Below are 18,139 nucleotides of genomic sequence, written 5' to 3'. Positions count from 1 at the left end.
CCAGTGCCCCTTACTTTAATAAAACGATACTGTCCCGTTTATATTCCTGCTGTAATTGGCAGCCCTACACCTGTCCGTGCTCTTTGGACAAATCTTTTTTTGAGAGCTCAAGGGTCAGTTCGCCATTGATTTAAAAGGATTTGACCAGCGCGCTCTTTTCTCATTGGCTGATGGGCGGGGTTTGGTCAGCCAATGAGCGCAGACTTCAGTTAAAGACACTGCAGCGATGAGTTGAGCAGGACGCGCTCCAGTGCTGCACTACAAACTTCACTTTCAATGGCTGAGTAACACTAATGTTCGTTCAAATTACAGCAGCACAGTGAGGGAAGTTCTCTCGGGCGCTTAGCTGGAGCTCAGATGAGTTGTCCTTCAGCATGTCATTAGTTTAAGACAATTACCGAGATGTTTTAGGGAAATGGAGAGTGAGCAGTCAGAAACATTTGGAGACGGTGGTGGAGACGATTCATCAGGGTCCGACACGCTGTCAGAAGGCGAGGCGCGAGCCGAGACGTATGAGCCCGAATTACAATTTGAGGAATTTCAATGTCACTCCTCAGATTTTGTAGGTCTTGACGAAAAAGTGAAGGGAAATGATTTCGCTGAATGCTGCGACGAGATAAAAGCAAGAAATGGGGATGACCAAGATGAAGGAGAAAATGAACGGGACAGTGACGAGGACGAAATGGTAAAGTACCTTGATTATAATAGCACTACTAAACACTCATGAGACATTCAGTCTGTGTATGTTGGATCACCGATGTAAGCGCGCGACTGCAGGTGTGTTTGTTTGTTTGTTTGAGTGAAAAGTGAACCCTCCGCAGTGCTGCTGTTGACACGGTGAAAAATATTTCCCGTTTTGTGGGTTTAAGTTAGTTTTGGAGTCTGTTTAGGAGATACTACAGGTGTAATAGATTTCCCCTCTTTCGTGAGAACATGCATACTGAATTGCGCTTGTCACATACTGAGATTAGTCTCGTATATTTGCATATTACATTGCCATGTTTTTCTTCTTCTACACGTTTAACCATTTACAAAGATAAAGTTGCTTTATTCATGCGTGGCTGACAAAAACGTTTTTAATATGCACAAATTTGCAAAGTTACATTACAATAAAATACAGACCCCACAACAATGTGACAACTTTTGTTGTTGTTGTTGTGATCAACAATTCAGTTTGTTCATTAATAGGCCCCCAAACAATTGTTTATTTAATCAAATAATAATTTACAAATATGAATATACTTGTTTGCTTCATCAAAATAATTAATAACATTATGCAAATAATAATAATGCAATAATGTTACAATGCAAAAAGACAATTTAAATTAATTTTTGCCAAACCAATGTAAACATGATATAAAAACATAAAAAGATTGTTTGATAAATTCTTTCTTTCTTTCTTTCTTTCTTTCTTTCTTTCTTTCTTTCTTTCTTTCTTTCTTTCTTTCTTTCTTTCTTTCTTTCAGAAATACGCCACATTATGGAAATTAAATGAGTTGTGAATTTCATTAAGTTATAAGTCTAGAAGTATATTACTATAAACATACTATATTGTAGGCCTACGTCTCAATACTTGCAGACTCTTAGATGGAGTTTCAATCATTCAGCTGTAATTTGTAGGTGCTTGTTTACACAAACTTTCTCGCATGCAGTTTTATCTTGTTTCAGTTTCATTCAGCTGTATATGTTGTGCTTGGTTCATAAAAACAGATGGTCCTTTTGCTTGTTTCATACAAGAGGTTTTTAAAATCAAAGAGGGAGGGATAGTATAACTTGAAAAGTAGGTTAGTCATTGTCAAACCTTTTTCTGACTGGTTTATCCAGCATGATGTCAGACCCTTTTCACTGGATGTGACGTCTTATTGCCTTGCTTGAGGATTAGATGGCTTTGTTACACCAATCAGATACCTGAGATTCTTGTCACTCTCAGAGCCATGTCATCTAATGCTTGCTTGCAGCCAGGTCAAGTGGGTGGGAACGAGTGGTTGGAGAGAAAGATCTACCCTTTTTCCACAGTGTTAAGGGCCTTTTACACTCAGTGCGATTAAGCGACGTAAATGTATGCCGTGCAGAAGACAGACTTCTGAGAAACAGTGTGACTTGCATTCCCCCACTCCTATTTGTTTACATAAAGGAATTCCAACTACTGCATATTTGTAAACCCTTCATATGAACAATCATTAAAGGGTTTGATCTAGCTACATGTACTATGATGTTTTAGCCACCAGAATTTAGGACATGTAAATATCTGGGTTATTGACCATGTTGTTGTAAAGGAGGAAAAAACAAATACGTTCATTAAAAATAAACTGTCATTATCATCTGATACTATCAATAACGTACTTTGTGCTGTAGACATGGACATTATGGACTTCTTTGAAGTATTAACATTTTAAAATGCATTAATATAGTAATCATTCGGTACTATATATATACCATCACAATATTTAACAACATTCTTTGTAAGAATGTTGCATGCTCCAGTCACATGTTTTACCATGCATGTAGTCTTGCTGCATGTCTAAAGGGGGAATGTTGCAAAATTTCAGCATGTTCTGGGTTCTCAAAAAAAAAAAAAAAAAACTGCATTTCATCCTAAAAGTATGTTCATGCACAATCAGCAGATTTTGTATGCATATACAGTGAGGAAAATAAGTATTTGAACACCCTGCTATTTTGCAAGTTCTCCCACTTGGGAATCATGGAGGGGTCTGAAATTGTCATCGTAGGTGCATGTCCACTGTGAGAGACATAATCTAAAAAAAAAAAAAATCCAGAAATCACAATGTATGATTTAACTATTTATTTGTATGATACAGCTGCAAAAAAGTATTTGAACACCTGAGAAAATCAATGTTAATATTTGGTACAGTAGCCTTTGTTTGCAATTACAGAGGTCAAACGTTTCCTGTAGTTTTTCACCAGGTTTGCACACACTGCAGGAGGGATTTTGGCCCACTCCTCCACACAGATCTTCTCTAGATCAGTCAGGTTTCTGGGCTGTCGGTGAGAAACACGGGGTTTGAGCTCCCTCCAAAGATTCTCTATTGGGTTTAGGTCTGGCGACTGGCTAGGCCACGCCAGAACCTTGATATGCTTCTTACAGAGCCACTCCTTGGTTATCCTGGCTGTGTGCTTCGGGTCATTGTCATGTTGGAAGACCCAGCCTCGACCCATCTTCAATGCTCTAACTGAGGGAAGGAGGTTGTTCCCCATAATCTTGCAATACATGGCCCCGATCATCCTCTCCTTAATACAGTGCAGTCGCCCTGTCCCATGTGCAGAAAAACACCCCCAAAGCATGATGCTACCACCCCCATGCTTCACAGTAGGGATGGTGTTCTTGGGATGGTACTCATCATTGTTCTTCCTCCAAACACGGCGAGTGGAATTATGACCAAAAAGTGCTATTTTGGTCTCATCTGACCACATGAGTTTCTCCCATGACTCCTCTGGATCATCCAAATGGTCATTGGCAAACTTAAGACGGGACTTGACATGTGCTGGTTTAAGCAGGGGAACCTTCCGTGCCATGCATGATTTCAAACCATGACGTCTTAGTGTATTACCAACAGTAACCTTGGAAACGGTGGTCCCAGCTCTTTTCAGGTCATTGACCAGCTCCTCCTGTGTAGTTCTGGGCTGATTTCTCACCTTTCTTAGGATCATTGAGACCCCACGAGGTGAGATCTTGCATGGAGCCCCAGTCAGAGGGAATTGACAGTCATGTTTTCTTCCATTTTCTAATGATTGCTCCAACAGTGGACCTTTTTTCACCAAGCTGCTTGGCAATTTCCCCGTAGCCTTTTCCAGCCTTGTGGAGGTGTACAATTTTGTCTCTAGTGTCTTTGGACAGCTCTTTGGTCTTGGCCATGTTAGTAGTTAGATTCTTACTGGACAGGTGTCTTTATGCAGCTAACGACCTCAAACTGGTGCATCTAATTTAGGATAATAAATGGAGTGGAGGTGGACATTTTAAAGGCAGACTAAGGCCTTGTCCACACGGACACGGGTATTTTTATAACCGGAGTTTTTACTACAGCGTTTAAAAAAAAAATCCCGTCCACACATGCTCGGTCTCCGTCTACATGAAAACGCAAAAACACGCTATCAAGCGCGGTCAAGAGCATGCCACGCCAGCAGGCGGCGATATAACCCTTAACCGTAAAGCCACGTTGGCCAATCAGAAGCGCAAATCTGACGTCAAACACAGCGGATAACGGCGCCCACTCTGACGTCGCAAGGCAAAAACCCCGGCAAAAACCACATTGGACATGCACCTACGATGACAATTTCAGACCCCTCCATGCTTTCTAAGTGGGATAACTTGCAAAATAGCAGGGTGTTCAAATACTTATTTTCCTCACTGTATGTAGATGTCTTAAAACCAAATGTATGGTTGAATCTAGGCATCTCATTTCATGTAAAACACCTAAAAGATTTGGGTCTTCAATTTTATTTTTATTGTCACTGATTTGACAGTATGCATCTGGGTTCACAGAATAAACACATTTTATAAATGTATAATTTATATTGAATAACACCACTTTTAGTATGAGAAATAATTTCTTTACTGTTCTTCAAAGAACATCACTCACTGCACAAAATTACCTACTTCTCAAATTTGACAGTTCATTATTTGTAATTTTTACTATCGTGAACCATATTGAATAGTTGTGGTGGTGGTCTGTCTCAGCCATGTGGGTATAGCAAAGCTGTCTTGCGCACTTACAGTAGTTCGACCCAAACTTTTTCACTTATCAACCTCATTTCAGGTCTTTTTAATAGCCTCTTTCCCTTTTCACCCTTCCCTCATGAATACTGCCCCAGAAAAGTAAAGGCTGTGAATGCAAAGACCGCAACACTGCGACACTGTCCTGGGGCCTGTACCATGATGGTAGTTGAACAAACTCAGGGTTACAGGATTAGTTTTGAGTTGACAAAACCAAACCAATCCAACCAGGCTTTTTTGGTACCATGATGCTGATCATCAACTTTCTCTGTCAACTCAGGCTTTGATCCTGATTTTAAGTGTGACATCAGTAGCGAACAACCAATCACATGCTGAGAAAGAGTGAAACTGAGATTAATTTCTCGCGAGAGAAGCAGCGTGATTCACTACAGAATATTACGAGTTTGAAAAATATAAAGCATTTAAATAAATTTACACAGCAAGAAGAAAATAGCTGTCTATGAAAGAGGACAACTAAAATACAAAATCTTGCTATTTCAGTGCAAGTAAAAGTTAGTTTATACATTTGATAAAGGTAGAGAAAATGTAACATTTAACATTATTACCTTTATATATTTTTCAATTAAACTGTCCGTAATAATAATTGATAAACTTAAATTGTACATGTGTGATCGATTAAGGGTACAATAATTACATAAATAATATCTAAATCATACATAATTATTATTCTAAATAAGCATTACTATAAGCCGGACGATTTTGTCTTTAAAAATCATTTGCTGTGTAGTGATCTTTAATTTGGAGTAAAAACAGGTGGAGTGACTTTATTGCATCAGACATGTTTGCTCACAGCTGATTGGTCCATGTTCGGTTTGCAACCTCTTACCTGGAACATAACCTGCCCTGGACCAGGTTAGTCGTGGAGCGTAAGTTACTATGGCGGTGAACACGGCTAAAAGCCAAACCACTTTCATGGTGCCTAAAACCCAGGGTTGGCTAAACTAAACTGAAACATATTGGGGCTAGCCACCTAAACCGGCTTCATGGTATATGCCCCTGAACATTAATTTTCTTTGATGCTTAAAGGTGTGGCGGATATCTTTCTGGGACTGGTTGTGGTGTAGTGGCCAGGGTATAACTTGTTTTAGCCACAATGTCAAAAAAACTTCAACTCATTATATTTGGTTTCTTTTTCTGTTTTAATTCCTCTCTATACCTTCTTTTTTTTCTTCTTCCAATTTAAATACATTGGAAATGAAGTAAATTAAGTTTAGTTTACTAAAATAAAAAATGTACAGTGCAAGTGGCTCTGAATGTTAAAAACTTTCTCCTTTCCAGTCTTAAAGGTGCAGTAAGTGATTTCTGAGAAATGCTGTTGATATTTGAAATAAACCCAAACAAACATGCATGCTTCATTGCATTTCATTGCTCCGCCCACAAATTGCAAGAGCATGCAATTCAAGAGTGGATGTCTCTTTATCACAGCTGAAGCGAAGCAAACTAATGCTTCATGAAAAATAAAGCAAAGAGGATGACTAACAACAAGGAAAAATAAACATAGTATACAAGAGTTATATCTATGGTTCTGTGAAAAACGACCACAAGAAAAGATCTCGTCTGAGACCCCAATAACCTTTGATTGTAACAAAACGAGCCAATGGACAATATTGTGATTTAATATTCGATTATTTTTAAGCTCTTTATCTTTTGTATTATTCAACAAAGACAATCAATAAATCATTGTATTGTAGGGGTGGTAATCTTTAGGCACCTCATAATCCGATTCCAAAACGATTCTTGATCTTTCTTTTTTTATTAATTTATTTTATTAATAAAACTTAAAATATATTTCTATTTAATTACATATGTAATTAGTACTTTTTAAAATAATATAGCTTCAAAACATAAAAGCTAGTTTTTTTTTTTTTTTTTACAAGCAATAAACAAAGTGCTTTCAGTATTTAAGAGTAGGCTATCTGAACGTTTTCTATTCAAGAGCTGTGAGGGATTTTTCTCTTTCTCAGCTTTACTGTTGTTTGATTATTACTGGTAACATCATAGACAGCGGGAGATCTAATGAGCTGCATTCACACTAATGCACAGATCTCTTTTGAATATAAGACGTTTTGTCCTGTCTGTTTAATCCCTTAAGACATAACTAACTGTTTACACATTAATTTCACCTAATACACCATTTTGAGATGAAAGTACATTTAACTATGGGGTCGCACACAGCCGCATGAGAAAGTGCTCTTCACAAAGCGCGCGTGAGTATTTGAAATTGAAAGCAGCCTTCTGCAGAATCGTTGAATACTGGTCTGACTGATCGATATAAATATACTTCTATGAGGAATAAAGTAATACAGACTTTACGAAAGGCCAAAGCCAGTTTTTTTATGAACATTATTGAGGGGTCAAAAGGGAATGGGAGAAAAATCTGGCAAACTATTAATAAATTAGCTGGAAAACAAAAGAACATGGATACAAGTCTTGAACTTAAAATGCTCTTGGGGTCCCCCTACAGTTGGGAAACAGTATTGTCTTCTACTACTGTCGTAAAATCTGTCATGGTTACACGTGCATTTGTTTACAAGCCGATACCCCCGAACTCTGCAGAAGGAGTTCTCACGTCTTGGGCAGAGTGCCTGCGTTGCGTGTGAAATGTCTTCATCCCAGGTACAGTGGCATATATTTCAGCATGTCATATGAATATAATTTCATGGGTTTTATTTTTTTCAAACGCCAAAAGATCGCGTAGCTCATGTTTACAAGCCAGCGTCATTATTGTAACCTATTGGCGAATATTTTACAGAATGCATGTGCTAATTCAATTCAATGTTTGTGTGGTAGGTAATAGCCATATATCGGCAATATTATAATATCAAGCTACCATTGATGAAACTGCAAATTTGAAAAATCGATTCGGTCAGGCACCCCTCTTGCTCTTTTAGCTCACACCAGCGAGCGAATGCTGGACCAATATTGATCCTCGTCCGGCCTTTGATTCTATCACTCTCCCTTTTTCTCTTTCTAGTCTCCTCCGACAAAACCTTCGCCGCCTTTGGTTTAGTTGCTGCTTTGGCCATGATGATGATGATGATGAATCATGACAACAACATCCGGCAAACAAACGATAGTTGGGCTCTCACGTCCGAATTTGAGAAAGTGGGGGGTGGTAGGCGAAGTGAGGTATGCCGTAAAGCAGTCAAATTTTGTAGTTCTTTTTGTGCTCAGGTTACTACCCGAACCCCGAAGTTACGTAGTGCCAGTAAAAGCGATACAGACCCCGTCAGGCTATGGCAGACGTGTCATTCAACCTATTGTAAGTCGATGTACCATCACAAGGGTTTTGGAAATATATTATGAAGGTTGAAAAACTACATAGTGTTGCTTTAACAATATAAAGGATTCTTTAACTATAGCTACTAATTTGAATACACATTTTATAAATTCAGTTGATGAATTAACCCAGCTTTTTACCATAAAAGACATTACTTATAGACCTATTCATTTTGATCAACCTATTTTTCAAATAGATTAAATAACTGAATTAGAAATTGATAATATTATTGATGCATTAAAAAGCTCTTAAGCAAAGGACTAGTGATGGGAAGTTCGGATCATTTTACTGACTCTCTCGTTCATCAAAATGAATGAATCTTTATTCGAGTCATTTCGTTCATTTAAAGCTGCAGTCCGTAGCTTTTTTGGGTTAAAAATTATCCCAAATAAATTTTGGAGCAAATACATAAGCAGCCAGTGTTCAAAACTATCTGCTTGCCTTAGCTCGATTCAAAACGGTAAGCTTGTAATAATGTTTTTAATTCCAGTGGTACTGGTGGATTTCCGCGGGAAATTCGAGCATGTCTTTGCGTCATTACGTCACATCTGTACACATAAAGGCGGATTCTCGGCTAGTAGGCTATATTGCATGTGAGGATGTTGGAGGTGGAGATTTATAGCCTTTTCTCTCAGCACTTATTATAATTAAACTTATCAATTTGATGGCGGATCCAGAAAGGTTCAGACAATCACCAGTGACAACTGGAGATTCACCCATTGTAAAATGCAAAAGACTTCATTTGGACTTCGGAGTGGCTACAGAAAAAAAGAGACTGCAACCGGGCCCATGCGAAAACAAGGATAAATATTGGAAGGGCATTAAATGTAGTCACACAATGATGATGTTGAACATTAATAATTTGAGAACAAGTTTTACGTGATATGATAAGCGATTGTTACATTTAATCAGCGTGATTTACTGCAGTCTGCAATGATTTTTTTCCCTTAGTTGGTCAGAACCAGAACAAAAGTGGATGTTACTTACTTGTTCAGATGACATTTTCCGGTGACATTTTCCACACCGGCGCGGCGACTGACAGCCGCACACTCTCCTCAAACATTAGATTCATCCGCGCTGTGCCGTGTCGAGACACAACTCACGTAAAGTTTATAATTCCGCGAATAACTGCAATTGCAAATTTCGAACAGAGATGGCGACAAAGAGGAAAAACTGCGGACTGCAGCTTTAGGTCAATTCCATGCAAAGGTCATCTTTGCCATGAAAAAATAAAGTTTTAACCAAAAGAACAAAACCCTTTTTAAGTTATCCATTTAGGTCTGTAATATACTGTATTAATGTGCTTTAACAAAAATTTTAAGAAAATTGCCTTGTTTATCCACCAGATATGAGGTGAGCAACAATGCTTAAATTACATTTTCAACCAGCCATATTTCATGCTTTCAAAAAAAGGTATCAAAGACCCCCCTTTTTAAACTTTATTTTAACAGTAAGCATTTTGCAGAAAGATGGAGGCATGCCTGAGAAATAAATATACTAATTTGGTCATAACAGCACTGCCTGTTGAATTTATAAGGGCTATAATAAAGAGGTCTTGACGCTTCAGTGCACTGTCACGTCCATAACGTTTTAAAGGTTTAGTTTATTTAATATGACAATTATAAATGCAAATAACTTGAAACTTTATTTACAAAGCTAAATTATGTTTATGTTTATTAGGATAGACAATTCATCTCACTACTTTGCTCTGAACAACCATAATGATGCGTTACGGACGTGACCGTTACGGAGGCTTCATATTAAATTCAGACTATTGTGATCTGTTTCAAGACAGAAATGATTTTGGCCACTTCATTTCAAGTTTTGTTTTGTAGAAAGACTTTATTTAAAGTGAATTTCGTTTTGTATAAATTGTAACTTAATTTTAAATCAAAGTTTCATCAACCAATTGCCTGGATTTAATAAATAAGCAAATATAGCATGGAGGTGCGATCACTTGCAACACGTAAACTTGAGCGCGTCTCATAACTGAACAGAATCATTTCAGACAGTCTTCTTAATGTGAAAATACAGCCATTATGCGTCAACAAAAGTGCCATGATGGTTTGATTGTTGATTTTCCAAACAGATTCTATGTATTTCAGACGCGTCACATCCATAACGTTGGTTTTTCCTCATAATACACTTCATAAAAATATATATATTTTAAACATTGATATTTTTATGTTCAGCTAAGACCCCTTCATCATGTGGATAGCAATATTTATACATTGGATTTAAAAGTTCACAGACTTTAAAGGAAATCGAACAGTATACCAAAAACTCTGTCATTTCCCGTCACATCCATAACGCATGCATATTTTCCTTTTTTGGGGGTGCTTAAATATATTTTAGAAAAACATATTTTGCCTGTCAATTCCCCAGATTGGGTGCTCTGAGAATATGCATTTCCAATTTAAATATTGTACGAAGTTTTTTTTTTCTGAGACATTTCACCTGTCATTATGAGTTCAAATGTCACATCCATAGCGCTGGAATTACCCTTTAAATGGCTTTAATTTTTTTACTTTTAACAGCCAAATTCCCCAAACACATCCACCTACGCAATCTTGATCATATTCTGGATTAAGAAATCATAATACAGCCAACATAAATAATTACTTTACCTTCCGAGTCTTTCGTTCATTTGTCACGTGACAGGCACAATGAACGGATCGTTCATCAATGACCCATCACTAACAAAGTACCCTATGGGCTTGATACAAATTTTTAAAAATCAAATAAAGATTCTTTAGTACGCCCAATAACACACACGGTAAATTTGTCCTTTAGGCAAGCAGTTGTTCCATCTGCTTGGAAGATGGCTACAGTTATCCCATTTTATAAATCTGGAGATAAATCAAATTTTAAAAATTATAGGCCAATTAGCATCCTTCCGATTATATCTAAGGTGGCAGAAAAATGGGTAGCTAAGCTTTTGACTAATCATCTTAATAAGGGTTTTACTTCTTTGCATCCAATGCAATTTGGTTTTCACAGCAATTATTCAACAGAATCAACAAATTGTTTGTTTGAGAGAGTCAAATGCTTATTAGATAAGAGTGCATGTTGGTGCTGTCTTTTTAGATCTAAAGAAGGCCTTTGATACTGTTGACCATCCGGTGCTTTTATCTGAACTAACACATTTTAATTTTTAAAGAGGAGGCAATACTTAAAATCATATCTTTCAAGTAGGAAACAATTTCTGTGTATTGATGGTACAACATCTTCTTACCTTGCTTGCCCCAAGGCGGTTCCAAAGGTTCTATTTTGGGACCAATTTTATTTTCGCTTTATATTAATGATCTACTTGGATTATGTAAAGATGTAAATGTTCAGATGTATGTAGATGTAGTAATTTTTACCCATGCTAAGAATTTTGAAAAAGCTTTGATTACTTTGACCTCTGCTATGACCAATATTCCGGATTTGCTTAACAGAACAGGTTTATTATTGAACACAAATTAATACTGTGTCTATGATGTTTGCAAAACAGTTAGTAGAGATGACACCTTCAAATGTATTCCTTAGAGGGGAGGAGCTTGAAATTTACGTATCTTGGGGTTACTTTGTATTCTAATCTAATTTTAATCACTTAAAAAGTTGTCTAATTTCGTACAATTTTATTTAAATAATTTTAAGTACACTGAACAAAACTATAAACGCAACACTTTTGTTTTTGCCCCCATTTTTCCTGAGCTGAACTCAAAGATCTAAGACTTTTTCTATGCACACAAAAGGCCTATTTCTCTCAAATATTGTTCACAAATCTGTCTAAATCTGTGTTAGTGAGCACTTCTCCTTTGCCGAGATAATTCATCACAGGTGTGGCATATCAAGATGCCACAATAAAAGGCCACTCTAAAATGTGCAGTTTTATCACACAGCACAATGCCACAGAAGTTTTGAGGGAGTGTGCAATTGGCATGCTGACTGCAGGAATGTCCACCAGAGCTGTTGCCCGTGAATTGAATGTTCATTTCTCTACCATAAGCCGTCTCCAAAGGCGTTTCAGAGAATTTGGCTGTACATCCAACCGGCCACACAACCGCAGACCACGTGTAACCACACCAGCCCAGGACCTCCACATCCAGCATCTTCACCTCCAAGATCGTCTGAGACCAGCCACCCGGACAGCTGCTGCAACAATCGGTTTGCATAACCAAAGAATTTCTGCACAAACTGTCAGAAACCGTCTCAGGGAAGCTCATCTGCATGTTCGTCGTCCTCATCATGGTCTCGACCTGACTGCAGTTCATCGTCGTAACCGACTTGAGTGGGCAAATGCTCACATTCGATGGCGTCTGGCACTTTGGAGAGGTGTTCTCTTCACGGATGAATCCCGGTTTTCACTGTACAGGGCAGATGGCAGACTGCGTGTATGGCGTCGTGTGGGTGAGCGGTTTGCTGATGTCAATGTTGTGAATCGAGTGGCCCATGGTGGCGGTGAGGTTATGGACAACAAACACAGGTGCATTTTATTGATCGCAATTGGATTGCACAGAGATACCGTGACGAGATCCTGAGGCCCATTGTTGTGCCATTGATCCACGGCCATCACCTCATGTTGCAGTATGATAATGCACAGCCTCAAGTTGCAAGGAAGGATCTTCCAGTTCCTGCCAATATCCAGCAATTTCGCACAGCCATTGAAGAGGAGTGAACCAACATTCCACAGGCCACAATCAACAACCTGATCAACTCTATTACCCCTTTTCCACCAAAGCATTTTGAGAGCCGGTTCGGAGCCGGTGCCTACTCGCGAACCAGTTCTTTGTGTTTCGACAGCCAAAGAACCGGTTCTCGGCCAGGAAAATTGGTTCCAAAGAGGCACCAACTCTTTGCTGGACTAGAACCGTTCTTTTACCACATCATGCTAAGACGTATGGTGACGTACACAGTGATGTAACGACATCGTTCGCTGGGCTCTCAAGTCAGTGGAAAAACAAACAGGTTCTGAGAAGGTTCGCAAGTTGAACCAACTTTGAACCAGCACCAGTTCCGAACCAGTTCTTTTTTGGTGGAAACGAGGCATCAGTGAAGGAGATCTGTTGCACTGCGTGAGGCAAATTGTGGTCACACCAGATACAGACTGATTTTCGGACCCCTAAGTCATTCATAGGTGACAACTCAAAAGTTAATAGAATCACTGTATAAGAAGGCGATAAGTGTTTCATTACCCCTCTCATTTAATCACTGTAACATTCTAAGAAAAAACAAACAAACAATTAATTCTGTTTTGAAAATGTTACACATTTTAAATATGCCCGTTTTATTTATAAGGTCTGGCATGGGCTTTCCCCACCTCCGTTAAATTAAATTATAAAACAGAGGACAGATTGTGGTATTGATACCAAGTCTATCATTAAAGGGGATTGCGAAGTGGAGGCGATAGGCGGACATTTTTTGGCCAGAAAGTATTATCTGTAATAGGGAGCAAATATTGGAATAGTTTACCACATTCAAAAAGACAATGTTCTACTTAAGCCACTTCTTTAGACGATCTTTAAAAGTGTGATATGACGAATCAGTTGTGTAAACATTTTACTTAGAAATTTTAATAATGTGTTTGGGGTATTTGTGTGTGTGTATAGCTGAGTATTTGTTCTTGTGTGTACAACTATTCAGTGTTTTCAACCACATAATGTTTATCTTAGGTTTCAGACATTTAAATACACATAAGTACTTGCACAACAATACACAAAATAAGATGACATGGTAAGCAAGTTTGTGAATATTTTGAATAAAGGAAAAACAAAATAAAAGCGATACATCTTTCATACAGCGCTATTTTGGCTGCGGTGAGTCAAGTGACAAGCATGACGCGTCGCCATGGAAACAATACGGGGAAACGTTCTAAAATAATGGTTGCCTTAAAAAAACTCACTCAGCTAGAATATTTTAAACTTGCGTGTGGAAGTCTTAAGATGTGTTTTTTTTTTGTGGGCGGGCGCAACATTGTGATGTCTGTCAGCCATCAGTGATGGATAATGGCATCGTCTATCGGCCCAACCCTAGCCTATTCTAAACAGAAAGGGACTCTAAGGAGACCACATCCTGCCCGTAGGGAGGTAACGTGGAGATAACACATTTGGACTGTAGGGGTGGGGGGAAAAAAACGATTCTTAGATGCATCGGGATGCGGATCAAAAATCGATTTTCTAAATGTCAATTGATAACGTAATGTTGACTGAACGCAAAAGGCGCCTGGACATTCTGTGGCGTGCAGCAAAACGAAAGTGAAATGAAACTCCGCTTTTCGTTTGAGCTGCGCAAACTATTTAGCGCAGTTTTACTTGTGGGCCGATCTCAATCACGCGACACTGTTATTACACCGCATTGGGAGATCCAGTGAGAAAGTGTTTGAATTCACCACAGAATTAATAATATCACAGCGAGATCTAATTGGAAGCATTCAAATTCGGTGGAGAATTCTGTTATAAACCACACGTCAGATCCGACAGCGCTGACGTAGAAACCTGGACAACCTTAAAAGCTTTCACCCAACTCGGATAAGGTTGGATAAGGTAGCGTATTACAAACTCTATCGCAGCATTTATTGTCAAATCACTTCCATTTGTTTCATTAATAAAATATATTGGAAGTAAATTCATTATGGATCATTAAAAATACTTTGTTTTAAAAGTACCAAGTAGTCACACAGTGAGAAAAAAGAAAATCTGTATAGAAAAAAAGATGCGTCGATAATCGTTTTATCATCGCATCGCAGCCCTCTGAATTTTAATCAAATCGAATCGTGAGGTGCCTAGAGATTCCCATCCCTAATGGACTGACCATTAGGGAAGATCTACATATGTAAGGTCTCTGGGGACCCAGCCTTGCTAGGGTGAAGTCAATACTGAGCAGAGACTATACTCTGCCAAGGGAAAGACACGAGTTTGCTGACGGAAGCCGTATCGTGGAAGAATATGGGGATCACCTGTAGGGGAATCACAACACATGGGGACCTAGTCTAGCACAGGAGCTGACCTACTGGACATACACACGAGTGCTAGACCTAGCGTCGGTCGCAAACGCCGCGTCTGACTGCCGAGGGTGCTGGAGGAACTCCAACCAGCGAGACACCGAGTAGCCACAATTACTGGCTACTTGTAACGAGTGCACGGGAGGACACAGATTATAAAACTTTGCAAATGTGTTTGGTGTTGCTCAGCCCTCAGCTCTAAAAATGTCTGCTTGCTAGGTGCTGTGCGCCAACGCCCAGGAGCAGGCAACACTCAGAGTGGAGGACTCCAATTCCAGGAACGATTCATTGACCAAAAATGCCTGAAGGCCCCCTACCCTCTTGACCGAAGTGACCGCAGTCAGGAGCGCTGTCTTGAAAGACAGGAACTTAGGCTCTACTGACTGCAGCGGCTTGAAGAGTGCTCTCCGCAATGCTGACAAGACCAGGGAGAGGTTCCCATGGGGTACAAGGTGAGGGCGGGGAGGATTTAACCTTCTCGCGCCCCTCAGTAACCTGATGATCAGGTCGTGATTTCCTACGGACTTACCATCTACTGCATTGTGATGTGCAGCGATAGCGGCAACGTACACTTACAGGGTGGAAGGAGACAGCCTTCACTCCAACACTTCATGCAGGAAGGAAAGATCCGATCGGCACTCGGTGAGAAGAACACCACTCAATGAACAGGTTCCACTTCAGATCATAATTGTGCCTCATAGAGGGCGCTCTTGCTGAAGTGATAGTGTCTACCACTCCCAGGGGTAGATCACTTAAGTGTAAAATATTGGTTTGACCTCTGGAACCTCCACGTCTGGTCTCTGGACGGGACGTGGAGGTTCCAGAGGTCAAACCAATATTGGGGTCGGATTCATCCGAAAATACGCTTCTGCTTCAACATGCAGGTCTAAGATTTGCCGTAACCCACCACCTTTTTTGGGGTACAATGAAGTATGGGCTGTAAAACCCGCCTTCATATTGGCTGGAGGGACCGGCTCTATAGTGTCCTTTGCCAGTAGGTCTCAACAAATGATTCTCAACCCGGCCCTCTTCTGGGGGAAGGATTGGTGCGTTCATCTCCCGAAGAGCTGGCTCCTCCATCTCTGGGACAGGCTGTGCCGCTTTTCTGCGGCCGCAGGGGTGCGCCCTCAACAGCATTTCTCAGAAATTGCTTACTGCACCGTTTAATGTGCAGAGTCTTTCGTATGTTGAATCTCCTCAGCTCTTTTTTTTCCCCCCTCAGATGTCTTGTCACTTGAAATGCAACAATTACATAAAGCAAATGTTGCTTACAAAAGATACAGTTTATTGGGGAAAAATTTGCTTAATTGTTCTGAAAATGTCACGATGCAAAAAAGTGTGAGAAGTAGACTTTTTTATTTATTTATTCATTCATTTCACCTCTTTAATTCTCTCATTTTTGCTTGCTCTTTCCACAAATAGCAAACCACTGTATGTAACAGTCACTTGTGAATGAGCAGTTTTAATTATGCATGAGAGAGCATTATGTTGATGCTTACATCATTACTTAAGCAAAAGTTTGATTACAATGTCTGAATAAATCGATCTGATTTCATATCTGTCAAAATAGTCATAACGTTTAGAATCAAATATAAGATGTTGTACTACAGTGTGAACAAAGTCTCAGAAACGCTTGCAGTTCCGCAATAATGCAATCCTCAAAATTATATTACATTTGCAAGCCTAAAATAATTACAGTATTTTTTTTTTTATCTTGTGACCTATTGTCGTAATCTCTGTTTCAAAATTTCATACCTTTAATCTTTTCTAGTCATATTTTGACCAGTGACCTCATGACAGTACATTTAATCAGTCTGAATTATCTGTTGAGGAGCTCTCGATAGGATTCAACAAGTGAAAGTCCATTTCCGGGGTTATAAATAACCATCCATTTATTTTAACAGGGTTTCTCGGACCTGTAAAGAGGATGTAGAGTGTTGGTGAATGGCTTACTTGCTAAGAGGATTTGCCCTTAATCTGTTTAGGGTTTCTCCTGTGTCCATTACGGGTGATGTCATCCTCAGCATGCCTGTCTGTTTGCTGTTGATTTATTGGTTTCGCTTGGTCGACTGTTGAAATGAGAGAGATAGCATTGGCTTTTGGGGGAACCTTTTAATGGAACAACAATGGCATTGAGAAGGAATTTCACGTCACCAGCGTGGGCATCTTCTGATGGGTGTAGGGTAAGAAATCCTCAAACATTAACTTTAAGAGAACTGAACAGAGACCCCCCCCCATAATCATATAGCTTTGAATATTGACCGTTAATGTATTAATATTATTGACTAATTACTTTTGCTTTAGGTTGTCAATGTTGCAGATTTTGCATTTAGTCTACTTTATGGCTAAGTCAAAATAAACTCCTATTACTCAAACAATAATTTAGCATATTCACAATTGTGCTTATAGGTTTTATACAGTATGCGTTTGTTCTAGAATATAAACTTTTGAAAACAAAATGTTATTTGAAAACTGAAATGGTGTTGAATTTTAAGCTGCTGATTATGTAATAGCTGTAAAGCTGACAAAGTGTTTGATTGGTGCTATTATAAGGGTACTTTTTGTTTTTGTACCCATATATATATATAATTATTATTATTTTAATTGCCACCTGTTAACACCTGTGTGGAAACTTGGAAAGACCTGTAATGTAAACTATGGTGTCTGTTCTTCATAACTCAGTTCCATTACTTCACAAGATTGAATATAGATACAGTTTGAGATGGATTCTGTTAATAATACTGGATTATAAAACACTTAGCCTGAGGATCTAGGGAGAGTGAAAGGCTTGGTAAACATCCGTTTTTTTTTAGGGAACTGTGTCCTGGTTGCTCAACACTCTTTCATGCACTGTCTGCAATTAAAAGAAAAAAAAAAGAAAAAACTAAATTGCTCTCATTATACAGCTTTGTGCTATTTGATGTCCAGTGTGCTTGGATTGTTCAATATTATAATTTTTATATATAATTTAAGTGACGTGTGAAGGCCAAGTATGGTATCCCATACTCAGAATTTGTCCTCTGCATTTAACCCATCCAAGTTAGTGCACACATTAGGTGTAGTGAGTAGACACACTGCAAACCGTGGACACAAACACCCAGAGCAGTGGGCAGCCATTTTG

General features: G+C 39.0%; 1 protein-coding gene across 1 annotated transcript in view; it reads left to right on the top strand.

Annotated features, from left to right (window-relative positions):
* Positions 1-224: 224 nt before the first annotated feature.
* mast4 (microtubule associated serine/threonine kinase family member 4) overlaps positions 225-18,139 on the top strand; it is a 160,972-nt gene continuing 143,057 nt past the window's right edge. The window contains exon 1 of the mRNA XM_056265469.1: positions 225-685. Coding sequence (XP_056121444.1) covers positions 416-685 — 270 coding nt within the window. The 5' untranslated portion in view covers positions 225-415. The remainder of the gene's footprint in view (positions 686-18,139) is intronic.

The sequence above is a fragment of the Rhinichthys klamathensis genome, unplaced genomic scaffold (genome assembly GCF_029890125.1).
Source record: "Rhinichthys klamathensis goyatoka isolate OS25496 unplaced genomic scaffold, OSU_Roscu_1.1 h1tg000234l_1, whole genome shotgun sequence".
NCBI lineage: Eukaryota > Metazoa > Chordata > Actinopteri > Cypriniformes > Leuciscidae > Rhinichthys > Rhinichthys klamathensis.
Note: the sequence above shows the minus strand (reverse complement) of the source record. Positions and strands in the feature narration are given on the sequence as shown.